The following is a 26454-nucleotide window of genomic DNA, read 5'->3' as shown; positions in this document are numbered from 1 at the left end:
AAATGATTTATCACAAATGCACCTAATTTCCTTTTCTTTTCTTTTTCACTTTCTCCAACCAGGCAAATACTTGCGGGCACACCTGAGCTGGAGTATCTGCTGAAGGCAGAGCTGATCAGTGACACAACTCAAAGCCCAGAACAAAGACACAGATTTGGATGACTGGAGGGGGAGAAGGACCAGGAAGGAATAAGTAACATTAGATTATGGACTCTCCACTGAAATACCTCAGGGAGCCATATTTACAGTGGAAATACCCCAGACAGTATCCTCAGTAACTCCATGTAAGATCTGATCTCTCAGACTCAGGTTTTGAAGAGGTCAATGGATCTGTGTTTTTAAAACTATTTACATTCTATCAGCTACTCACATCTGGACACAGCATCAAAGAAAACACTCACTCTTGATTTCCCTTTATGGCTTTACTTGCATGCAAAGAATTAAGGCCAAAATTAATAAATAACTGGAAATAAAAAACCCGAATAAACGAGTGGCATATGCTGTTTTTATAAACTGCTAAACAGAACATCTTTGCTGGCAGCTGTCCCATGATTATTTTTTTATTTTGAATGTAATTATGAATTCTGAGAGTCATGATACAGGAATGAACGTGTTTTACTTTGATTATTCAAAAGAAGAGCCAGTGGCTCCCTTCATGATGCTGGGAAACCAAAACAACTTTTCCTTGTTGTGCTCTGGGCTGAAGTGATGTGTAGATAAGCAATGATTTAGGAAATACAGAGATTGTTGTCATGCCCATGTTCTCAGGATACAAGATGTTAGTGGCTGCTGCCAGTTTTGTGCAAATCCTTTTTCGAATGGCTAAAGCAAATTGCACACAAGATCATGGAGAGATTCTCATGTCTGTAACTTTGTGGACACCACTTTCTATATCTGGAGTGGATAAGACAAGAGGGGGCAGAACCATTATTGAGGAAATGACATGCAAAGTGCTACAAAATGTGTCAGTCCAGGGCAATCTTTCTGACAAGGGTTGTTTTTTCATCAGGGCAGGGGAGGGCAGGGTGGGGGTTAGTGGTGGCGGTGAGGGAGGATGGTTGGAAAAAGGAAAATTTTAAAGAAATGCCTAATAAAACATATTCCCATCTTCTACTGACAACTCTGGGCTAAGTCTGATGTGTTTTAGTTTTATTTTCAGTGTTAAGTCAGGAAACTAATACTATTCCTTCATTTTAAAAGATTTTTGGCAGTTTTTGCATTGTTTACGGTAAGAGAAATCATTCTTTTAGAAGTTCTAATTCTTCTGTCATACTCTCATTATGCCTTTATTTGGCAGAGAAAAATGTATTTAAAGAATAAAGTGATGACAAACTGACAAAAATCTGGAAATCAAAGGTAAATCATGATTGCCTGCACAGAGCACGATAGTGTCACTAAGACAGAAAGCTTTAAAAAAAAAAAACCAAAACAAAACAGGAATTTGCATTGTAAATACAATTCTAGCTGCAGTGCAGTGTCACTGCCTGCCCCTGTAATTAACTTTCTTCTCTACCTCCATGCCTCAGTCATCTACAGATTACACATCACATCATCAGTAGCAAATCACTCCTGAGACTTTCTTCCTAGACAATATTGTTCCCGAGCTTTATATTTCATTCCTGTAGTAGATGATAGTTACTGCAAGAATAAACAGGCTTCTTAACAAAAAATGTGAGCCCAGTGTATCAATGGGTAATACAGGGTAGCTACACAATTTCAGTGGAATTATTCCCGATTCAGAGTTTGAACCAAAGGGAGTTTTGCCTTTACACCATAAAGTGTGGGCTTATTTTTGAAGTCTGACACGTGTTTACCTGTCCACGGGGCTCTCACATTGTAGGGAAAAGCAGCAAGGTTTCTGGCTACACGCCACCTTTTCCATCCAATTTATGCCTTAAATGTTAAATTACCAAAGAACATGGAATTCATTAATTTCCAGCAGACAAGTTGGTAGCAGCTGCATTCAGAAGCAGGCTGCCTCAAACTTTGAAAATGTATCCCTTCTTCACATGGTGTCTGTTCACAATTTATCATTGCCTATTAGCTATTAACAGCAGTGGGCTGGAGGTGGTTTCGTTTCTGCTTAAGAAATGATGCCACCAAATGTTAGCAGCAGAAATCAGTAAGTTCACTCTTGTGCTGGAAATGTGTGGAATCAAACTCCTGTTGAGTGAGATAAGGGCTGCATTAGCTCTCAGCAGTTGTCTGCTGGTGTTTGCATTACAGAAGCAGCACGTTATGCTGGAAGGTAAATGCCTGACTCAGTTTATTTGCTGCCTTGTCAGGAAGAAGAACTTCTGAAAAGTTAATAGGATCATTCATGTATCTAGGAAATTTAAGATGTCTAAAGTTATGAATATTAATACTGGGCAGATGGAAGCACTTGAACACTTTAAGAAGAATGGCAAAGATATTCAGAGCAACAAGCTTGTTTTGATCTTACTGAATAAAAAACCAGGTGTGGCTGTAAAATGTTCCCTCTTCTCCCTGCACAGTCCTGGGCACTGTCTGCAGACCCAAGCATTTGGATGATGCCTGTGCCATGCAAACTTGGGAGCCTGCAGAGCCTGGCAGCCCCAGAATGGCCTCTGTATTTGGATGGCTCAGGGCTGCTGTGGCAAGGAAGAAAAGAGTTTCTTTCTATAAACTGTCAGTGTGGGTCTGGTCCCACGACTGTATTTGTAGATATTTCTGTAACAGCTGCTTGGCAAGTACTGAGCAGGTTTGGCAGGTATCAGGCAGAAGTGAATGCCTGGACCTGACAATATGTCAGGTGAGCTCTGGCCTAGGGTAATTTTGTCTAATCCAGCATTTTGTACATTAAAGCTTTTTTGTTAAACACACAGGCTTTGTCAAGAGAACAGTTTAAACACATGTAAGTCTCTAGGAGGAAACATGAATTAAAAGCAGCACAGAAAGGTCAATTTTTCTTTTCATTTCTAAATGATGGCTTTTATGATAGCTGTTAGATTATTGAGAGTTTGAAGTTCTCTGGATTCTGAACTGTGCATAATTTAAAGATACAAATGGTCTTTTGTTCAAAATGGCTGTGTTTTACTGTGTGAATACAGACACTTCCACTTCTCTTAGTGCAAAAGTTTCTTCAGACTTAGTATCTACAAAATCCCTTTCTTTAATCCTTTTCCAGTACACTGCTATTTCACTTTTAACAGCAGCATTTACAGTGAATACTTACAAAATATCTATATTATTCCTGCAGCAAATAATAGAACTTACCTTGTTTGATAGGCTGCTGATTTGAGAAGGTGAGAGGAGTAACGAGGAATTTGGTTTCAGCTACCTGGACCCAGTGGTGCAGAATTTTTATTGTCCAGACACCAGGTCGCAGGGGCAAATTCAGAGGTGGTTTGTAGTGAGTAAACTCGGCACTGGATTCAATAAGAATATCATATGTTGCTGCAATTACATTAATGGGATCCACCCAAATGACAGTCACGGTGACATTGGGGCCTTTCCCCCACTTCTGCATCCCCACTGGCTCATCTGTTGGCCCAAGGAGTCCTCCAAAATTCCTGAAAAGCCTTTCCTTGGCATCCCACTCAGTGCCAATCTGAAATGAAAGAACACAGAGCTGGTAGCATCATCTCTGTAAGCACCTGAGACCTTTATGGCAAATAAGGGCTCTCAAGAGACACAAATCATATTTCTCTAATCACATGGATTATACATACATATAAAAGCAACATGACATAAGATCATAATGCTTGCACAAATTATGAGGCAAGCAAGAAGGCTTGCTTTCTTGCTCCCTTTCTGATTGATAAAAGAGTTTTCTTTATCTTAGAGTGACACAACAGGCAATAGCAGCTCTCTCTTCCTGCCACAGAAACGGTCAGCAAGGGACCAAGCCAGTGGCTGGACACAGCATATGCACAGAAAAAAAAAAAGTGACCCATCATCTCCTGGGTCATGAAAATGTATTACACACTTGAGAGATGGAGAGATGAACCCTGCAGCAGAGACATGCCCAGCTGCTGCTAAGACCAGGGAAGACACTTCAGCTGCTGACTTCAGGACAAGTCACATCGTGTCCTTCACTACAATCCACCCATGAAATGTTGTCTCCTTTAACTCCCTCCCTGTCCCATGTGGGAATTTATTTATTGTAAACTCTTGTTGTCACATTGTTTTTCATTTATTCACTAACAGTAAACCAGTTGATCCACAATCTATTGTAAATACTTAATTGACCTTTCCTTCTCTTAGCAGCTTTCATGTTCCAGTGCTCTTCATATGAATTTCAATGGTTCACCCATAACATGGGGGATGGCACAAACTTCCAAGCTGTTTCCACTAACACTTGTGCACTCCTGAAACCAGCACCTCTGACCAGCCAGCATGGAAATGGAGTAACTGCCTTTCTTAGGCCAAAGGGAAGACTTCAGTATCCCAGCTCTAAAGCCAGCAGGTGTTTATGAGGCTGAGCACTAAGGAACCTTTCCATCAATTCTCCTGTGACCACAGGACTGAGGGCTGCACTTCTGCTTTTGGAGGCAGTTCTGGTATGAAACCCCTCAAAGTCCTTCTGGTGTTCTTTTGCCCTGCTCTCCAAACAGTGCAGATGACCAAAGAGTTGATTTCTTCCCTGTATAGAAAGTCTCTGTGGGTGACCTCTGGAGACCCATGCACACACAGGCATGATCCCCACTTTCAAAATATATGTGGATATTGCAGATTTTCCCCACACAGAGCTGTCCTTGTCCCTAAGCTTCACCTTACAAGGGCATGGTCAGAACCTGCTTTCCTGAAAGCATAAGAAATAATTGTAGCTCATTTGCTTCAGAGATTTTTCTTCTAGATTTCATTTCACTTCATGAGAATAAGTGATTCCAATATAATGCCTAAATCCCCCCAAATCCCCAAAACATAATGATTACCTGATGCCTACTACCTGTACTGGAAACTGTCCAGTCTCCAGTCTCTTCTAAATAAATCCCTGTGGTTGGCAGACAAATTACAGGAGGACTGCAAGCAAAATGCTACAAGGTCAGTAAAATAAAACCCTCCCATCCTAACTCCATCTGTCATCACACAAATTCCTCCTACCGGGCTATGACACTGCAGAGTATGAGACAAAATGAGTCTTCCACTACTCTGCAATCAACACAGCATTTGTGGTTTTCAGAGGTATTTCACCCAGCACACCAGCTAATCAAACCAGACAGCATAGCCCAGATATCAGACCCAAGCATCGAATGCCTCGAGGAGCTGTCAGTGTGTGCTCTCCTGGCAAGACTGACTGAATATGCATGGAAATAAGCTGAGAAAGAAAATTTCCTTGACCAGGCCTTATTATCTACTCTGCCAACCTTCACTGAGGTGCAGCCATATCACACCTACCAGGGCTCAAGGGACCTGGAAAGAATAAAGTCACAACATGTGAAACAAACCTACACCCTCGTGGGCAAAGAAAATCTGTAAGGAAGCTCTTTCCACCACATTCAATACTTCTTACTGAAGAAGTCATTGCAGGAAACTTACTTCATCCTCAAAAATTAAACATTCACTCCTGACATCCAACTATTTCCCCTCTCTTTAGTTTCTCATCCCTGAGAAAATAAATCAGAAAGGTACAACCTCCACTCCGTGCCAGGCTGCACAAAAGATGTTGAGAGGTGTTCACACGCACAAAGGTTTATCAGACTGCTCTGTGGAAGAGCTAAGGCTGCTTTTGGGGAAAAATTGTAACACAATTGTTGTGTGTTTGTTAAGCTTTGTGCAGGCGTGGCACTGGGCTCCCTAAAGCAAAGCAAAAGTTACAGCCAAAGGGCAGGGCAAGAGGGGAGGGAAGGACAGGTACCCCTGGATCCCTGTGTGCCCCAGGGCCGGGGCTCACCAAGGCTCCACAGGCACCTGGGGAGGGAAAGGCAGGGAGCTGTACACTCTGTTCATGGGATCTGCCCTTTATGTCTCATTTCCAGCTGGGGACATACTTTCCCATGCTGCACAGATTGCAGTACCAGCTGCTTTTAGAAGCACAATATTTTATAGGGAATTTCACTGAAAGCACTGGTTAGAGGTTTATAACCCCTTGAACTTTGCAAAGCTGAGTTCCCAGTGCTGAGATGTCCGATTTTACAGGGCAAGAGATACTGCAGCCCTATAATAAGTTTCACAGCTCTTTAAAACATTGTGAGTAGGCTTTCACTTTCAAATAGAATACACCAAGTATGGATGGAATCAAGCAGTAATGAATATCTGATAAATTATGAAGAGATGTAGCACAGAAACTGACATTTTCCACATCATTATTTTAATCACCTTTATTTTGGGCTTCAAGAGCAAGCACTGTGCATAGGGTACGCTTGGAAAGCTGGAAATCTCTCATTGGCTCAAAATTTCTGTTTCTATCTCTGTTCAAACCCAGATAAAATTTTCCCAAGATAAATTATACCCTGATTATGGGTTTGTGTCTCATTGCTCACCACAAACAGGACCATTAGGTTCACACAATGCACACTAATTGCCTGCCACCTAGTTTATTTTATTCTCTGTGATGAATCACAAGTCTTAACAAGACCAGAAACAGTGTTTAACTGATAGAGGGTGAGCTGAGACTTTTAGTTCTGTGCAGCAAATCAATCCCCTGCCCTGCACAGAGAAGCTGCCTGAACCCAGGCTGGCAGGACACATAGTGTGTGCATTGTGCACGAGCCAGTTTTAGGAGGTGTGGGAGTTCCATGCTTGGAAATCATCTCTTGGATTTCCTGTAAGTTTATTTTCTTTGACTCAGCCTGCAGGAGCCATGTGCCATCGAAATGCTGTCACGAACTCCCCCGCAGGTGTGGGGCAGCCCAGCTGGCTGATGGCTTCCCACTTGTCTTTCCAGGGTGTGGGGTGAAATCTGCTCCTTGGGAAGTGAAGTGTGAGAGCAGCAGAGGGCAGGAGGCAGGGGCTGGAGAGATCCCATCAGCTCTGCTGCAATCTCAGTTGTGCACCAGGGTCACAAATACACTCGGGAGCACATTCAGTGCAGCATATTTGTGTGCTCTTCCTGCTGGCCCCAGTGCTGAGAGCTGGGACAGAGGAGAAAGTTCCCAGCTAAAATAGCCCCATTCAGTTTTAAAATCCTACCAGATCATGGGGTGAAAGTTGTTGAAGAACAAGCAGTTCTATGTCCCAATAAGCATAAATCTTAATTTTATTTTCTGTGAACACTGATGCTTCCATCTTAGCTAAACTGCTAAGTTTGTTTTCCACATGCTGGACCTTGACAAAGCAGTGGCATTTTAATAAGCAGCAGCAGATCAGAGCTTTCCAGCCACACTGAAGCTGAAGAAGTTAATGCTGGATTTATAGCAGGGTAACTGAGACAATTATTTGGCTCAGTGGCAGAGATCCCTGCAGGCCAAGGGAAGGCAGAAAGTAAAAAAAAAAAAAAAATTAAAAAATTAAATTATTTACTTTGTATGTCTGGGTCTTTTAAAATATGAATCATCTATTAAAGGAGAGGACAATTAAAGAGGTTAGGTGAGGAAAATAAAATGAAAACAAGTAAGCAGCCACTAAAACTCTTTTTGTTGAGATTCAAACAGAAGAAAATGTTTCCTTATGCTCAAAAAAGCTCACCAGTGAGTAAATTCTTAAAAGTACTAAATAAGCAGAAGAAATACTCCCACAAATCACAAGAATTGGAGCTTGTATGAACATTTATCACTGCATGAGATGGCAGGCTACCATCCGACACATTGATAAATGAAACACACTTTCCATCCATCTCTTTAATGGCACATTAGTGTCATGGATTTGCCATGCACACCAAAACACTGAATCCCACCTAGGCATTTCTTAATTGCCCAAGAAGATGGTAATTTATGGACTTAGCCATAATGACTGGAACACATTTCTTCAATCAATTTTATACCTTAATTGAAATTTGCGGCTTAACAAGAAAAATCATGAAATTAACTGCTCAAACAATTGTGTCTTTAAAACAGAACACAGATGTCAGGTCCTATTAGTGGTCAACTTTCCTGATATATTTTATGTAGATTTTTTGTACTCTATGACAGACACTGGGACAAATTTCTAGAAAAATGACAGGATTTGTGGGAAATCTCAGCCACTGCTGTGATAATTTTCTCTTTTGTGTTACAACATCAATATTCTGCTCACATGTGGTATCAGTACCTGACTACCACTAATTTTGAGAGGTTTTTCCAGTGTGCTCTTGAGAGACACAGTTAAACATGTCACCATTTACATCTGGAATTGCAGAAAAATGGCATTTTCCCCAGGAGCCTTTCACAGCACTCGCAACAAACATGGTGGCAAAACTTTTAAGTTACTTTTAAATTACTAAGCCCCTTTGACACCAACAAAAGCTTTCCATTTGTTTTTAAAACAGAAGGGAGTGAGGACACTCAGATTAATGTAAGAAATGAGTGTTGACCACAGACCTGAACTGCCAATGGTGTCTCCTTCTATGTTGAGGACGTACACTATGCTAGAAAGCCATTCTCACCTCAAATTCACATGGAAATACAGTTTCCAAAGGCTGCTGATTTAGTGTTCACTCTCATGATGCCAGAGGAGTGCATGGGTGCCTATGAACACTCACCTCTGAGAACTGCAACCTCCCAAAATCACTTGGTGGACTTGCAATCTTGAAGACTTTCTTGGGCATCACCCACGTTTCCAAAGTTTCCAGTTTGCTGACAGCCAGATTGGTTGCGTGGTGCCTGATCAGGAAGCCTTGGAAGCGGTCAGCAAGGAAGTAAAGGTGGATGGAAACTGGGTGGCCCATGGGGTAGTATCTGTAAAACAGCACATGCTCATCAGTTATGTAAGAGAATGAAATCTCCATTTACTTGGAGCTAGTGGCTTAAGAAGCACTCATTTCAACTGGAAAATCCACCACTGTACATTAAGAGATTTCAAATGTGTTCATGACTCATTATAAAATATTTTTAGGCTGTTCCGATTACCCCGTAACATAAAAACATGTTACTAAGAATACAGGCTCATTAATTCCATATCCTCAGCTCAAAGTTCTTTGGTCCTTCTGTGTGCCAGAGAGCTCCTCTCCCTCACCACCTCTCCTGGTAGAAAGTGGCACCCAGAGACACCCAGAGATTGCTGGGGTGCAGCACTGTTTGCTCAGATAAACTGGGATAAAGGATGCCCTAGGATCGTGCCTGTGCTCCAGAGCTGCCTTTCCTGCCCCAGCAGGGTCAGTGCCTGTCTGCACAGGACAGCAGGGAGTGCTGTGTGACCAGGCACTGATCTCTGGGCCCCTCCATTCCCAAACCCCTTCCCCAAGGGCAGGGCTCTGCAGGCTGGCACTGCAGCAAAGGACACCAGGATCCTGTCCCCATTTTAGGTCTCTGTATTTTAAGGAAAAAAACTCCACATTCTTCAAAGACTTGAGATTGATTTTGCTGTGATTTTTTTACTCATAATCAAAAAAAAGAAAAAAAAAACCTTGAAAAAGGTCAAATAACTGGGCAAAACCAATCATTGAGAGATCTGGGAGACTTCAGTTGCAGTTGAGATTTAAAGACGTTGTAGTCACAGCTTCAAATAGTTAAAGTGTACGGTTGATTGTCTGCTATGGCCTCAGAAACATCTGTAGCAATGTTTGGGTACATATGGATGCATAAATAATTAAAAATGTGTTATTCATAGCTCAGAAATTGAATATTTTTCTACTTTACAGCACTGACATTAACTGCAAAACAAGTTAAACCAACCAAGATCACACCTTCCCAGTAAGTCAGCTAAGCCTGACTCCTCAGGCTTGTTACCACAATCAAAGGATGAGCACTAAGGATGAGCACCAAGGAGGACTTTCCACTGCACGAGTCAGCAACACCCCAGCAGGAACTCTCTAGAGCTGGAGAAATCAACATAAGAAGACAGGGTACAACAGGGCCAGCACTGAGGGACCGAGCAAAACCACTGCAAAGCTACGCAGCCAATGCCAGCAACAATCTGACTTCTGTTCCCAGTACTAAGACCTCCTGTTTTATATGTGTGCAGCAGCAAATATTTACAATATCCTTGAAATAGACTGAGTAAATTGCCTCTTGGCAGCAGAGAGTAAAAATGCCTAGGGATGGAAAAAATGAATTAAATCTGAATCACACATTAGCGTTGCTCCCACGGAAGATGCTGACACTCCATCTCCTTTGGTACCCGAGCAGTCTGTGGGGGGCATGGCTTTGTGAGGCTGTGGGATGGCCCTCCTTAGGAAAGCGTGCAAGGCAGCTGCTCTTACAAACATCTCCTGGGCTGCTGTGGGTGGCAGCCTGGCCCTGCCTCCAAGGGGGATCCAGGAGCCGCTTTCCTCGCAGCATGAGCTGGGGTGCTGCATGCACAGGATCAGCCGGCCTGGGGCTGTGCTCAGCCCCACAGCAAAGGGAGCACTGTCGAGGTGCTCAGCCCAAATCCAGCCTGCCATTGCTGCATTAGAGACATGCAAAACCACGAGAGGGAAAGAGGAGAGGTATAGTGCAAACACCCAGAAGGACAGCACAGTATCAGAAGAGAGGAGATGTGAATCATAAACCTGAAGATCAGCCATCTTTCTCTGATCTGAACTGGATGCTGACTCACGGTGTCTTGAAGGGGCTCAGGTAGGTATGAAAACGAAGCCTCCGCTCCGTATCACTGTTTGCAATTCCTCCCTGCACTGTTTCATGAGGCTCCAGCCTGCTGTAAAGGAGCTGTGCTTTATCCTGGAGACAGCTGCAGTCATGGTGCTCCTATACATAATGTGAGCAAGCCTGAAAAGCACCTTGAGTTCCTGTGCAATGGAAAGTTCCTCAGAAACAAAAATGATAATTGATATAAATCAGCATCAGAATACTGGCAAAAGGACTGAGAACCAAAGTAATTGTCAAATTTTTTCAGTACTGGTTACACATAGTCCCCATCCTCTTTGCTGGCTTCACTCTGCAGGACAAATGACCCAGGACTTCCTTAGGTCTGCCTTTATTTCATATAAGGAAGGCATGCTACTAGTGACTATTTCTATCTAATTGTTATTGATCTTTTATTGCTTTGCACTGGTAACCTTCACTGACAAAAGTCTAATAGGAATCTGGAGCACTTATCGCCACATCTTTCTAAATGGGGCATTGCTCAGCACTTCCATGACTAATTTAGGAAGGTCAAGGCACATTTGGTTCCCTCTTGAGAACACAACAGGGGCAACGTCCATCCATCAAAGCACATGGAGTGTTTGCTGACTTAGGCTCTATGTGTTTTCTATTAGGATAAAAAAGGGCAGGCTCCAGAAATGCATTCTGAAGATGGAATTAAGAGATGGTAAAGTAAGACTTGAAAAGAGGAACCATCTCTGCTTTGAATCTAAACAGCTCCAGATGTGTTTGTAGGCAGCAGACATCTACCATGAAGAGAGAGCCTTTTCTATGCAAGTCTGACTTCAGGAATTCTTCCTTCAAATCCCTTTTAGACTGAATTCTTCTTAGCCAGGCTTGTAGGTGAAAAAGGAATCTAGAATATAGGGGGAATTTCCTTTTAAAGAATAAGGACTTTCATTTGAGATAAATAGATCTACCTACATATAGATGTATAAACACCTATATATATATATTATGTATTCAATGATAATAGATCTTACCAGTTGCAGCACTTTTGGCACAGAGAACTGCACCAAGCAGGTGAACTGAGCCAAGCAAGCTCTCTGCACTCCATGTGTGCTCCCAGGGGAACAAACAAGCAAGGACCATTAACCTGCCTGTGTTCAGATTTGTTCTGAAATCCTGTCCTCTGCTTTTGGTAAGCATAATAGAGGTGAACATGACCTCTGCTACAATCACACGGAGGGTTTAGGAGCTGAGGCTATAATACACTTGCTGAAATTAATCAAGGGAAACGCAGCAGCGGGGGTAGCACTGCCCAACTGGATCCTGTCAGTCTTCATCAGGCTGGAGAGGAGCTCCTTAAAAGTGCAGCAAACAGGTCACATAATGTCAACCCAGAATAACCAACGCTTTATTATGGACATAAATATTCCTGGAAATGGGCGCTGTGCACCTTGCAGCTGCCTGGCCCCGCCTGCGGCCGCAGGCTGCAGCCAGCACAGCCGAGCAGAGCGAGCCTCCCCCGGAGCCTGGCGGTCCCTGCGTCCCCTGGAGCGGCGAGCAGAGGCGGCACTGACCTGCAGCTGTTGTCCCCAGCAGCGTGGAAGGAGGTCTCGGCCCTGCGCAGGCCCAGGCGGGAGAAGGAGTGGAACATGGTGAGGGCCACGTCGCTGAGGGCGCCCAGCCCGTCGGGCTCCTCGTACACGTTCTCCCAGTAGGAGCGCAGCCCCGGCGTGCCCGGCGGGTAGTTCCCGTACAGGTAATAGTCCAGCTGGCCAATGATCTCCTGATTCACCACCGCCTCAAACTTGCGGGCAAAGAAAGTTGGCCTGGCAGTCTGCTGTTGGGACAGGACAGGAAAAGACACTTGTGGCAGCAGCTCTCTGGTCACAGAGAGAAACACAACTTTCACAAAGGCTGTGAGGTGTCACTGTAGGATGTGAAACAACACGACACATATGCACTGCTATTCTCAGGGTGAAAAAAGGGGGGTTATTTTCTGATTCTAACATTTATAGATTTTTTAAAGTGACAGTGGATTGCAGGGTGAAAGTGCCACCTCTCCAATGACACTAGATAAACTAACAATCTATCAAATTTCTCCTTCTCCATAAAAGAATGTAAACCAATAAGTTATTTATAGGAAATGTATTAAAAAGTTTGTTACAAAAATAGAAACATCAGAAGGCTTAGAAAATCTTAAAAAATCAGGGTGACATCGAGAAGATCAGAGAAAAGAATGAGAAAAAAATACTTAACTTGCTGCACCTGGTATTGTGAACATGTGGAATGTGTTATGGAGATTTGTTTACCAAAGGGTGGTTTGTTAATTAGCCAATGGTGATGGTGTTTGGACTGGAGGACCAATTAGGTCCAGCTGTATTGTAACTGTCTATAAGAGCAATAGGTTTCTTAATAAAGAGATTATTAATCAACCTTCTGTGAATCATGGAGTCTATGCTAATTATTACCCAGCCAGGGGCCCATTGCAATGATAGACACTGAGTTCCCATTCTCAGACATGACACTTTGTCTTAAGCAATGGGTTGGAGTTGAGGACAGGAACTGTTTCTCTCCACGGTCAAAGATGACTTAAAATATCACCTTTGGGACCATTCATGGTTAGGAGTGATGTTAAGATTCACCTAAAAACTACATAATTACTCAAAAAAAACCCCTTCAGACCAACAGCCACCCTGTGCTGCCTGGCTCAGGAAGGCTCTCCAAGTGCAGGAGGGGTGGGGAATGCCCTCCAAACCCCCGTGTTAGCCTGGAGACAGTGCAGCACTGGCACATGTTATGCAGGGAGCAAAGTATACTGTGGCACTGAGGCTTAGAAGAGGCAGAGCATTTTCTGTGTATGGATTTGCTGCCAGAAAGTGATAAGAGGTCTCTGAGAGAGGTGCCATTTGTGGCTGTGGTTTCTTTACTTCTGAGTGGTCCTGCCCAGATTTTTTCTCAGTGCTTGACACAATCTTGGGCACATAACTGCTTTATATGCTACTCAACTGCCATTAGCTTTCAAGAAGTCTTTGTTTTGCCTTGTTCATGTTTGAGCATGGGTAGGTCCTGAGGTGCCAAGGAGTTCAAGAGTGCCCCAGATGGTTGGAAAATTCTTTTGAGGATGCTCAGTTTCACTCTGAGATGGCGCATGCTGTGGGCTTTGTGATCTCGGCTCGCTTTGTGCCTCCGTGGGAACAGCAAGCCCCAGCCTTCTGGTGCTGTGTGCTCATGTGAGGGGCTCTCTTACCAGAAAGTGTCAGAAGCTGCCTTTTCATCTACTCTAATTTTGAACTTTCCTTTCCAGCTCAGTTTACCTGATTGTTTTCTGAAATGTCATTGTGGGTTCACAGCCTGGAGCAGGTCAGGCTCTGCCGTCTGGCAGGAGTTTTTAAAGACTTGCCATTTATTCTGTGCTGGAGATTTCCCTGGGATTGGTGTTTGGGACAGCAAAGCCTCTTTTAGATAACATCTCATTTGCTCTTTTTGTGAGTGCCTGTGTCACTGACTTCAAGTGTGCCTGGTAGACAGCACATTACAGTAAAGAAAAGATCTCTGTTTCAGAGCAGTCGTCATTTCTGTGCTGTAGGGTAACACATTCCCCATCCCACACAAAGCCTGAACAAGCATGCTTTATGTAGGGAACCCCGAGGAGCTGGAGGGATGGAATTGCAAATCTGGTGACCTTGAAACAAGTGGCTGTTCATTCTCAATAGAAGATGCACAGGCGGGATACAGCCTCGAGACTGAGCGCACCCCAGAGCACAGGACTCATTCTCATGTCTGCCTTGAGGAAACTATCACAAAGGAACTGATTAAACCCTTCAAGACAGTCCTGCCAAACCTGGGTGATCAAAACCTCATGACTAAGGCTCCCAAAATCACGAGATAAACTTTAATATGATCGTGCTGATTAATATAATAACGAAAATGGATTTGCCTTGTGCTGCGTAAGTCTTTAGCACGCACACTGATCAACTTCTAAGCTTTTTTTAAAGATGATAAACATTGCTTAACACTGAAAGCTAGGAGTTTTGTGAAATGATGAAAGCACCTGAGCTGGAACATTGGAGAAAACCTTTTGCAATGAACTCACAAGAGTTACCAAGTAATAGTGGTACAGTCAGAGACGTGTCAAGCTTCCCTCCTTTCTAGCACAGCCAATTACCAATGCCAAGGAGTCCAAAGAGTTGCCTTGTGACCTTACCATGCAGTGGTATGTCCCCAGGGCCAAAACATAGGAGAACTTATCTTTCATTCTCCTGAAGTTAAGATCAGAGCTTCCTCACATCTCTTTCTTCACCTGCCTGATGGAGTCAAAGCTTCCCTTCCCTCTCCCTGCTGCAGCCATGCATTCAGCCAGCTCTGCACACCCAGTACAGGGGGAAGAGCCTCTGCAGGTGTGTTCAGTTACCTGGAACCGGTGGAAGTCAGCTGGTTTGAAGTCATTGGGTGAGCAGCCACACCAGTCAACAATGTGCTTGTACTGACACTTGCAGCCCAGCTTCCTGTTCCAGTTGGTGATGCGCAGGTTGTTGTCCACCATGGAGTCACAGAACGGGCTGTTCTCCAGCACGGTGTGAAAGAAGGACTGCAACAAACACAGAGCACATCACCATATTTAGCTCCTCAAACTTGAGCCCATCATCATATTTAGTTCCTCAAACATCCATTTTCTCCTTCACTTCAGCTCATGGGCCCAAACCTAAGGCAGGTGACGTATTCCAGTTTGAAATGACAGGATTAACAAGCTCTATTGTTCTGCCACATATGAAACACACTCCTTGTGCCTGTATTCCACAGAGCATGGAAAAATCACAGCACTCTACAGACCCAACCCAACTGTAAGAACACACTGAGCAAGCTGAGGTCTTGCTCCAATAACCTGGCACAGAATAATTGCACTTCTACAATGACCAGCTTTGGGCAGCCCAAAGGACTCTAGGAAAGGCACCAGTACCAGCAATCATTTTATTTTTATTTCAGCTGTATGAGCAAGTCTGAGAAATGCCCATTATTTCCCTTCTGTAAGTTGCTCCCTGGTCTAACAGATTTAGGACTATTTTTCTGAACAATGTCCTAATGGCATATTTCAAGTTGTTTCCCAAAACAATTGTCAAAACTGCACCATCACCCTGGTTACTCTGACAAAAATACAGTCTCAGACAGCTCTTATGTGGGTGTCTATCTCCAGCACTCTGAAATGCATTGCTTGTTGAGTGGCTTTGTTCTGAAACACACAGTTCACCCTAGGCACCAAAAGGACATTCTGCCTCCTGCATTTACGTCTGAAATCATAAGTCTTCATTTGCTGACTCATGGCAGCATGGAATTCCTATTGGGCAATCCTAATTCTATCATCATAATAACAGCTATTACATAAACCATGCCTAATGGGGACTCATATAGCAGGTTAACAGGTCAGTGAAGGCAGGGCCATTTTACAAAACCAGCTATGTATCTTGCAAAGAAAACCTTGTAGAAAAAAGCTCTGGAATACCATCAATTTTAGCCCTGCAAGAGACCATTTCTGGAGCAGTAACTTCTCTTTAAAATCAGCAATAGTAAGATCTATAAATAACCAGCATAACATTATCATGGCTGGCCCCCAAATAATCCCCCTACCCTTTTTAATGTTAAATGACAGCCCAGTGAATATGGATTTTATGCTTGAACTGTTTGGTTAAACCCATAAAGGCATTCTCATTCAAGCGAGAGGGGAAAAAAAACCCTACCCAATTACCCATTGCCCTGTGTCCTTTAATAGCAATACAGGAATTTCTCTAGATAATGGATGAAAAGGTTATCAGAGTAGAGAGAAAAGGTGATTTTTAACAGAAACGGGATTAAAAGAAGATTAAGATTCCCCACATGTGTGGGGAATAATAAACCTCTTCCAAAAGATAACAATTGCTGTGCTCCACCAGAAGCTAATGAGCAAGATTTGCAAGATCAGTGTCATCCATCCCTCAAAATGTTCAGGAACCAAGGCAGTTATGGGTTTGAAGGCAGTGATAAGCTCTTCCTTGGGCTGGCTGTCTGCTGCAGCCTGTGGAGCAGAGGCTGGCAAGCCAAGGGAGCAGTGTACCTGCTGGGGCAGGTGTAGCACAGGCTGCCAGCCACAGCTCTGTGCCCTCCCTGCAGGTAGTGCACATTGCTGACACATTGCTGCACGCCAGGCAAAACCCCACACTGCTGTGCACTCCCCTTCTGCATCACTTGCAGCCAGAGCGACTCCTGAGTGATCTAAATGATTTGTGACTGTGCCTTCTGGCTGAGTTTTGAACAGAACAATAAACCTTTGTTTGCAGGGTTTATATTTTTAAAGAAAAGTGCTGGATAATAGCAAGGAAAGCTACTTATGAAGACAATTCGCCATCTCCAATATCCTTCAAAAGCTTTGCGCAGGAACAATTTGCAAGCAAAGGGCAGCTGGATTTTTGGTTGTTCAGTAACAGATTAATAGGCTTAGAGAAACAAAACAAAGCCACTCTTAGCAAAAAAGTGCCACAAACAAACAAGGCAATAAACAACTGCAAAAGATGTTCCAACACTAAAGGGCTTGCTCATTATAGAGTAAAATTTTCATTACCCACTGTGGGATGCTCCAAAGCCCCGTGACATCAGGTGAAAGCCCCTCTGATTTTGGTCAGCTCTTTGGGACAAGCACAAACATTGCAGGTTTGAGCACAGAGAGGGATTCTTTGCATTCATACCTCGGCAGGAAGCAGCGTGTAAGAGTAAAACCTCTTCATCTTTGTCACCAGGTCATCATTGGAAAAAGTGACATATTCCACAAACTTCCTGTTCAGGAGGAACCAGTCCGACCCTCCGTCCACTGTGATTCCCTCTGGGATCTTGCGGTCCCCCAGGCGCCACATGTGCGTGTCACACTCCAGGAAGAGCCGATCCAGCCCCTGCTTTCTGATAAATCTGAGGGAATGCAAGAGCAGCCATTAAATGTTAATTTGTATTTTGCTATCGTCGGGAGCTTTATAAATAAAAAAGCTACTTTCTCAAACAAAAAAGGATCAAAAGGTCACTTGTTTATATTTCTGTTCTACTCATAAGTAATGTAGAGAGGTTTAATAAATGATTAATCAGTTATATGTTCTGTTACAGAGGCAAAGATCAACAGATTGCTTTTAAACATCATTTACACCTTCTGCTGTCCTAAGGCTGTGCAGGTGACAGAGCTCTAGGGCAGGAAAGTCCATGATGTTCATTAACTCTGAAGAAACCACCACAGAAGAACTGCAACATGAACAGGAACTAAACACATTCTTCTCTTTCTAAATAAATTCAGTTTTTAAAAACCAGGGAAATGTACATAAAGGTAAAATGACCAATTTTCTCCTGTGCTATTATGTCATTAATTTTTCTATAGGGATATAGCCCATAAGGAAAAAGTACCATTGTATTGGTCTTTGCTGTAGAATGAACAAGTTTGCTCCATTTTCAAGTCTCTGGGGAGCAATGTTTTGTTATTGCTGAACCATGAATAAGAGGAGCAACTGCAGAACTGCAGAGTTATGGAAATGAATTATTTGAGACCAATATAAAAGAAGAAAAGCTGGGAAATCAATCTGTGTTTGAAAACACTTTGGACTGAATGCCCACTCATCTTTTGAGACTGTCTGATCCAGGTTTCTGTTTGTTATTCCATTTGGGAATGATTTCCCTGAAGGAGAAGCAGGGCAGCTGTGAATTAGCACTGAGATGAGCTGAGCTCCATCCACCCTGGTTGGGTGTGAGAGTTGGACACATCCCACATGGTCTGAGCAGTAACAAATGCTCACTGACCACACGCCAGAGCAGCCCACAGCCCCCAGACCTCCCTGGGTGCAGGACCTGCAGGATCACACCAGCTGTGGCACCCACAGCGACAGGGGCACAGCCTTCCCTTCCTGAACCACACACAGCTGTGCCAGGGCATTTCAGGATTAGCAAGCCAAGATGACATTTTAGTAGTCCTGAAACACATGCTACTAAAGGTAAGGGAAAAGAATAAAGATAAGGAAAAACAAGCACCAAAGCTTTCTGGAGTCCTGCATCTGGAAACATGAGCATTAACCCCATAGGCCAACTCCCTGGTTCAAGTTCTGTTCTATACCAATCAAAAAACTGAGATGCAATTATGAAATGGTGCATATTAATTTTCAAAAGGACCGTAAATGACTTCAGGGTCTATGTCCTACTGATAGCTATGTCTCTTTTCACAGCATGAGAAGAGCTCCTCTCTTAACACAACAGTGCTGAAAATGCGTAAATGAGAGTCGAGAAATTTTTCTTTCCATGAACAAGTTTCTAATTTCATGTTCCATTATGAAGGATAATAGAAAAGTCTTGCAATTTTAATGCAGTGCTCTGGAATGTAATCTTCAAATTCAATATTTATGCAGTTATCTCCAAATCAAATATTAATGTGCCTGAAAGTTTGGTCATTTATTTATTTCTCTTCAAAACTAAATGCTCATTAGAGTTAATTATTTTAAGAAAATAACAGAACTTTATCGACTATATTTACATAGGAACATAAAGTTTTTTTCCACGAAGTAATTTCTTTCAACTGCTATCTCTACCAATTTATCACCCTTTACTCTCCTTTTCAAATGGAAAGTTCTTTGATTGCAATAGAAAACCTCAAACAAAAAAAGCCACCTGGCTACAGCAAAAACTGCTTTACATAGAAACTGCCTCAGCCTGTGTGACATGAGCCAGCTCCCAGCTCCCTGGTACTATAACAGCTTCAGCCTTTTTGTCTGAACTTGGCAGCAGAGGAGCATGACCATGCTCCAGATGAGAAGGTCCCAGCAAATCCTGACTCACAGCTTCATGTTTTCCAAAGAGTTGACAGGCTCTATTATTTCTATATGTGCACAGTTCTATGGTTTTTGGTTTTTTTTTAGCTAATGGTTTGGAAAAGCAAATCTCAGGATATGGAGTGAAATAAGCCAATTCCTGGAAGTACAACTGTTTTCATAACAAACCTCAGCCCCCAAATATTATACAACTGTGTTACTAGAAGAAAACAAATGTACTTTCCAATCACTTATCCTCCAGCAAGGCAGCAGGGCAACTAAAGAGCTGCAATGCCTTTAGAGATCTCCCAAGAAATGACCCTTTTGCTTCTTGAAACACTCCTAGAAACATCACACAGATACATAACAGCTGAACAGAGAGCAGGTGTTTTTCAGAAGGATCACCCTTACTGAGCCTCTTCACACAGTCACAACACCTCAATGGAATAAGGCATTAGCAAAGCAAATCATTTCTGTGGCCTAAGAAGCAGTGATTTGTCCCAGGGGCTGTGAAGACACAGCTCTCCACTGGGCCATGGCTTGCTGCTCATTTATGTTCCTTGGCAGCCAAGGGGACCAAGTGTATTTCAGATCTGCTGGAAGTTAAATAGGAGAGGCTGCTGGCACACAGAGCTGAACAGCAACCAAAGTGGAAAAGGCGGATGAGGCTCCCTTTTGTCCCCCCAGGCTCTCCTCTAGGATGACTGATGCTCCCAGCTACTCCAGCAATAGCAATTTTGGTACTCAGGCAGGCAAGAACTTACTCTAAGCATACTGAATGCTGCCTGAGGGAAAGGGAAAGGGGTATTTGTATGCCATATAGACCTTTCCAAGAAATGAAAAACTCTTGGACATTACAAAGAGTTCATAAAGATTCTTGACTAGCCATCCAAGAATGATTGCAGCCACCTCTGAAAAGAAAGATAGGAAGATGGAGGGCAAAAGCATGACCCTACTGATTTGTTTCTAGTCTCATGCTGTATTTCATTAGTTTCTGGTTATGCTCAAGGGAATACCAAATCAGTAAATTTTATGAAGCCAGGCCAAGCTTCATAAAGAGCAATGAAATGCAAAAAAAGGGTGGTTTTTCCCCTTGTCTTTCTCTCTTGGGTCTCACAAAATAGCTTGCAGATAACTCCAAAATTAAAAGTGGGGGGGGGGAAAGAAAAGGCTTAGTAATAGCATTTCCTTAATCTTAGCCAATGTGGAAAAATTCAGGTGCTTCCTGTCTCCCTGAACATCAGGTAAGACTGGCATACCTCTGCCAGCTGCAAATGCACTGGCCAGAGCAATGACATCCTACCGAACCAAGGTGTGGTTGGCAAATACAACAGAGACCATCAGCAGCTGAAGACAACTGGCCTTTCTCCTAATCCAAAAGAAAACAACAGGAGGAAAATAACAATCACAGAAAAAGAGTCAACCAGGAGAAAACAGAATTAAAAAAAGACTAGGATTAAGAAAAGCATGCCATTTTGCCTTATTTCATAGAACACTCAATCTAAGACATCTTATGCTTCCCCTTATCAATTTTAATTCTTCCAAAAGAGACTCCAGTTTTGAGGGCTTGGGATTACACTCAAAAGTGAGGAGGAAACACAGGATATTAAGAAGGTGTGTCAGCACCTGTGCTCAGCAATCAGACACTGACACACACGAAAGGTGCACTGAGCCCTGTGTGTGGATGCAGCCTCACAATGTCCAGAGTTATTCTTATACTTTGCTAAAAAAACTCTACTGCCTGCAGCATGTGGTCTGTCACCGAGTGTAGATGTCAGTCCAGGCAGCTCATGATTGCAATCCAGCTCTGGGAACTCCTCCTAATTTGTAGTTTATTTAAATATTTATAAACGCATTTCAGACAAGATTCTAGGACTGTATAGCACACAAAGCATTTGTAACTTGTGTAGCACATACTCCTACAACATGAGTATAAACACAGCTCAGCTCTTATGATGTGTTGTAACTGCTAATTAATACTGTCATACAGTTACTTTATCAGCAAAAATATCACAACCAAATATCCTCCTTTTTGATAGTTTTCTCCAGGGGACAGACAGTGCAAACCACAGCAACTTGTAGAGACCCCTGCTCCTAAATGCTCTATTTATACAGTAAGTCAGAGAGTTTGATGTTTTCTTTTTCCTGAAGTTTATGAATGAGTAAAACTTCCTAAAGTATCAGAGGCTATCAGATTGCTAAATGCTATTTACCTGTAACTTTATCACTAAAGGGTTTTTTTTCTGGAAAGAATATATTTTTTAAGGTGAAAAGGTTTCTTCCTGAATGTTTCCTGTTTCTCACCTCTCGCCTGCAAAACCTCCCATTAACATTTCTCTGTTAACCAGGTGCACCCACCCAGGATCTCATCATCATTACTCAGGATTTAAGAATAAGAACTATGAATAAAAGTTACAAAACTCCAGCAAAACAATTCCTCACAAATCAAAAGCCAATGTCAATGTCAAAGGAAGAATCTGTAGAGCTAGGAGCTCCACTAGCATCATGTCCATGTTTCCCTGAGTGTATGTGGGCAAGCTCTGCACGCTTTGACTTTATTTGCTCCTCTTTTAATTGTCTTTAGATGAAAATTTGAGGAAGAAAGTCCATTGCAGTGCAAAAAGTCAAGTGAATATTTTTACAGATGAGAAATGTGAGAGTCACTTGCCAGTAGTGTTTGCACAGCCACCCTGAACACCTACCAGTGTTCAATCAGTTGGGAAACACAAAACAGTAATTTGCAGTTTAGGTGACCAACTAGAAAGCACTGAACAATAATTTGACAATCTTGAGTGTAGCAGTTGCAAGAAGTAATTTGTGAGCAATCTCTAGGCTACCATACAGCTCCCTAAACCAGGCACTGAAAAATTCTTTATAATAAGCAGATTGATGAATTCCAAACCTGTGCAGGGCAGAATCATTCCCTACCTCCTCAAGGTGGAAATCCTGGCCTCTACTGACTATGCTGAGTCCAGCTGACCCTGATTTCACTCCATTTCCATGAATAACTCTATTCTACCAAGGGTTAAACAATATTTACATCTGAAATAATTAACAATTGGCTATTGAAACACAATGTCTATATGGTACCAGATATTCATCTGTTTTTCTAAGGCTAGGATGTTGCAGTGTGTTTCCTGAGACCTTCCTGTCATGCTGAAAACCTCCAGGGCTGATCCCCCACTCCCAAAATGGAGGTGAAGCTCGAAAAGGGGAACAGTGTCAAACAGAAATAGCACCTACTTAGTCTGTCAAGATGAGGAAGATTTCTACTCAGTATGACAGGCATCGTGTGGAAAGCACAGAACAAACAATTCCTGCTGTTTCAAAAAGCCTTGAAAATAACTCTCAGTACAGACAGAAATGATGCAAGAGAAAGAATAATCGCAACTTGCTTTTCAATGTGCTTTAACTGTGACATCCTAAATGCAATTGCTATGAGGTCAAAAATGTTATGAGAGCAGAATTCTTATCTTTAGTTAATTCCCTTACTCAGGATAAGGGAAACACATTAAGTAAACACATTACTATCTCAACAATCCCCCAAAACTTTAATGACAATGCAGAAAAAAACATCAACAATATCAGAAAGAATTTCTCCCTTGACTGAATTTGCTCTAGTAAGATTTGTCTTATTTATTGATTTGGCTTATTTCAGGAGCAAAAGCCAAAGCCATAAACAAGCACACAAATTGAAATGCTTTTAGCAGTTTTGCTCACTGTGCTAAACGCTCAGGAGTTACCAAGGAACACAAGGAAATCTCACTTTCAAATGTGATCAGTGTTTGTCACCTGTATCTCTGCATGGCCCACAGCAGAGCCCGTGGGGCAGCTGAGCACGGTGGGTGTGCAGGGCAGGGAAGGGCACAGCCGGCACTGGGAGGTCACAGCTCCCCTGGGAGCACAGGGATGGGCTTCAGAGCAGGAAACCCAGGTGACACAGCCACCAAAAGTAAGGCAGAGCTGAGAGATGCAGTTTGTGATGTTTTGTTTCTGTGGCAGAAGCTGAACCGCAAGTGATGTGAACAAGGAACTCTACTGGAAGGATTTCTTGGCAGTCCATGTTTCAGGTATGTTAAACATTTTTATGTTCAGAGTGCAGTTAAACCTGGGGCAGACTACTGCTGCCACACACACTGGGCAATAGAAAGTTTAGATCATTTACAGTGCAGGAAAAATGGTACAGCAATTTGAATATCTCTTTCAAGACACAAGTTCACCCTGAAATATTATGTTCTCAATCAGTGGCATCTTTATGGAAGCCAAGCAGCCATGGCACTTAGGGTATTCCACATGAGATGCTGTTGAAAGCTGATGAATACAACATTTTATCTGGTCATTATTCCATCTCTATATGGACATGATTAGACTTTTCAAGCTTACAATAGGCACCTCATATGCTATATAATTTGTTTCTGCTTCTTTCATATGCAATCTTCCCAGAATACCCATTTAATGCTTTAGTCGTAGCACATCTTTGCATTCTCTTAATAAGAAATTTCACATGATTCTTTCTTCTCCACCTTTTCCTACACATTAACTTCCACTGGTTTTGAAAAACTTTTCTTTCCACTTTCTCTCTTTCAAAGGAGAAGTCTCTTTCTCAGAGAAAGTCTTAAAAAGCCTCAACGCTTCTCAATATTTTAATGTTGCAGGCCAGGGAGCAAAATGAAAAACCCTCTGAAATTCTTTAGTAGTAGGAAACTTGAAGTCTATTTTTTGCAGTAATGACTCTACTAGGAATTGCCTTGTTTTGTCAACAATTCCCTGCATATCCTTGTGAGCATAAAGCTCAAGAGAGACTTTAAAAGACTTCTGTGAGTTTCTTTACCCCACTCTTCACTTACACAGTATCTTTTAAGCAATACTGAAACATCTTTTAGAAGGTCAAAAATGAAATGGCTTCCTCTCACTATAAGAGAGGCCACAACTCAAATGATTCTGTTTCTTTTTATATTAAATAAACAAAACTGCAAATTATAGTATGCAGAATGTAGCATGAACTCGCCACAGACAGACTCAATGATATTAAACCTGACATTTTACCATCTGTTTGTCTCCAATAAATGTCTTCTCTGGAAGGCTTCTCGTCTCCTCACCTCCTTTCTAGTGACTGAGGGCAAGTGTGAGTCCCTCCTATAAAGCTTTTCAAGCTACCAAATCAGGCCACTGACCTTTGGGTACACCAGGGCCAACAACATCTGTGCAGCTTAAAATTATATTTCCTGTCATAACCATTTTATAAAATGCCTCAGGACCCAGATGACAGGGCTGCAAATGAAGTGTGCTGCTCAATGTTCTTAGGCAGCAATAAGATTCCTGATTATTTTACCAGTATCTCAATTTTCACCTCCTTCCTAATTCTGCCCTTGTCCAATAAAGGACGGCTACTACTTCAAACCTTCTCACTTGAAGCACCTTCCTGAACCAGCAGATGATCTTGCTTGTATACTCCAAGAACGAAGAACATCTTGCTTAGTCCCACGTCAAGACATATGGCTGCTTTTGTTTCTCTTTGCACTGACAGCTTAGAGCTCTGTTTTCCAAAACTGAGCAGAAATAAAAGCCCTACAAGGAGGTGAATTGTCAAGCTGAAGCTGTAAAGGCTTTATGGCTCCCCTAATGCTTAGCATAAAGCACTAGGAACATTTGAAAGTTAGCTGTAATGTCTAAATTTTTAAAGTGCAGTCTCTTTGCAGAGAAGATGCATGTTGCTATTTCAGTCGCTACACTTCTCATGCAACTGTTGTGCTGAACTACTTCCAAGCAAAAAATAGATCTTAGTCCATGTGCTCTGGAATACTCAAGTGTTCTAAAAAATTTAGCAAAAAAAGTATGAGGCTGAGGGTAATCTGTGCCAAAGGAACCACCAAATATGTTACATGAGCAGCAGTGTAAGTGCTGCTAGGACATGTGGTTAGACTTTTCCAACAGCGGTGACGATTAATCCATTCTTTCCCCTGGTGTTTGGGTAACTCACCAGTGCAATAACCAGCCGTGTTTACTGTGAGATCTATTTTGCTGACTGACCACCAAACCCCCACTGACACCATGTACAGCACACCAACAAACAGCGTGTGCCACTGAGGAAAAAAGGCACGTCTGGAATGGGGTGAAGCAGATGTGTGCCAGCAGTGCAGATTTTGGGAATGTGCCCCTGTCCTTTGGCAGCTAAGGTTTCTCCAGCCTCTGAGAGCTGGGATGGGATTGTGATGCTCTTTGATACAGTTCATCAACACCTCTAAAATTATCTGGAGCCCAGAAACAGGACAACACAACTGCAAAGAACAACAGTAATGAGGAGAAAAAAATCAGCAGAAGAAAAGAAGGTGGACACATACCAAAATTTGAAGGGTCTTTTCTTTAGCTGTTTGTATTTTGCCTATGAGATCAAGATCCCCTAAGATCTAACAGCATCCAGCCTTCTCAGCATGTTTACACTGTTTCCCAAATGACTGCTGGGGAGAGGTTTCTATACAAACCCCCCTCTTCCTGCCTGTCATTGAAGGTGTCACATTTGACTGTCTTTTTGTTTTATAATACACCCGACAGGTGCTGCTCCTGCCAGAAAAGAAAAAAATCTGCGTATTCCAGTTGCAATAGTTTATACAACTACCAGGTTATTCACTTGCTTTTAATAGTCTAAGACACTGAAAATAGGAGGAAATGTGTTGCCCACTAAGCGCCATGTAACAACTCCAGCCACTGTGTGCAATTTCACTTCATACATCCACCTCCGTCAGGAAATAATGCTTCTCCAGCTGAGTGAAGGAGCCATTTTCATGTCCATTCTCTTTGCTGACGCTACTAAAGGAAAATCAGAGTGATGCACTTTTTCATGACTTTGGCATAACTAAAAGAAAACTTAACTCTATAAAAGGAAGCCTGATTTCTCTCCTTATTTGGCAGTAAAACAAGCACTGATTGTGAACATGGCTTGAATACAAAGTACACTGTAATTGAGCTGTACAAGCATTTCAGGTTTAAGATGGCACTTCTAATCTTTCTCTGTTGTACGATCCAAAGTCTATGATGACTTAAAATTAGAGTTTTCAGTTTACAAGACAGACACTTGAAAAGCT

At 42.5% G+C, this 26454-nt stretch overlaps 1 protein-coding gene across 5 annotated transcripts in view; it reads right to left on the bottom strand.

Moving 5' to 3' along the window:
- The window catches only part of XYLT1 (xylosyltransferase 1), a 179360-nt gene that overhangs the window by 12305 nt on the left and 140601 nt on the right, over positions 1–26454 (bottom strand). For 3 of the 5 annotated variants that reach the window (XM_038151853.1, XM_038151855.1, XM_038151857.1), the window contains 5 exons: positions 17288–17504; positions 14986–15162; positions 12149–12411; positions 8582–8777; positions 3238–3571 (listed from right to left, as the gene is read on the bottom strand). In XM_038151853.1, coding sequence (XP_038007781.1) covers positions 3238–3571; positions 8582–8777; positions 12149–12411; positions 14986–15162; positions 17288–17504 — 1187 coding nt within the window. The remainder of the gene's footprint in view (positions 1–3237; positions 3572–8581; positions 8778–12148; positions 12412–14985; positions 15163–17287; positions 17505–26454) is intronic. The other 2 variants (XM_038151854.1, XM_038151856.1) reach the window with 1 other exon arrangement.

The sequence above is a fragment of the Motacilla alba genome, chromosome 14, assembly GCF_015832195.1.
Source record: "Motacilla alba alba isolate MOTALB_02 chromosome 14, Motacilla_alba_V1.0_pri, whole genome shotgun sequence".
NCBI classification, from domain to species: Eukaryota; Metazoa; Chordata; class Aves; order Passeriformes; family Motacillidae; genus Motacilla; species Motacilla alba.
Note: the sequence above shows the minus strand (reverse complement) of the source record. Positions and strands in the feature narration are given on the sequence as shown.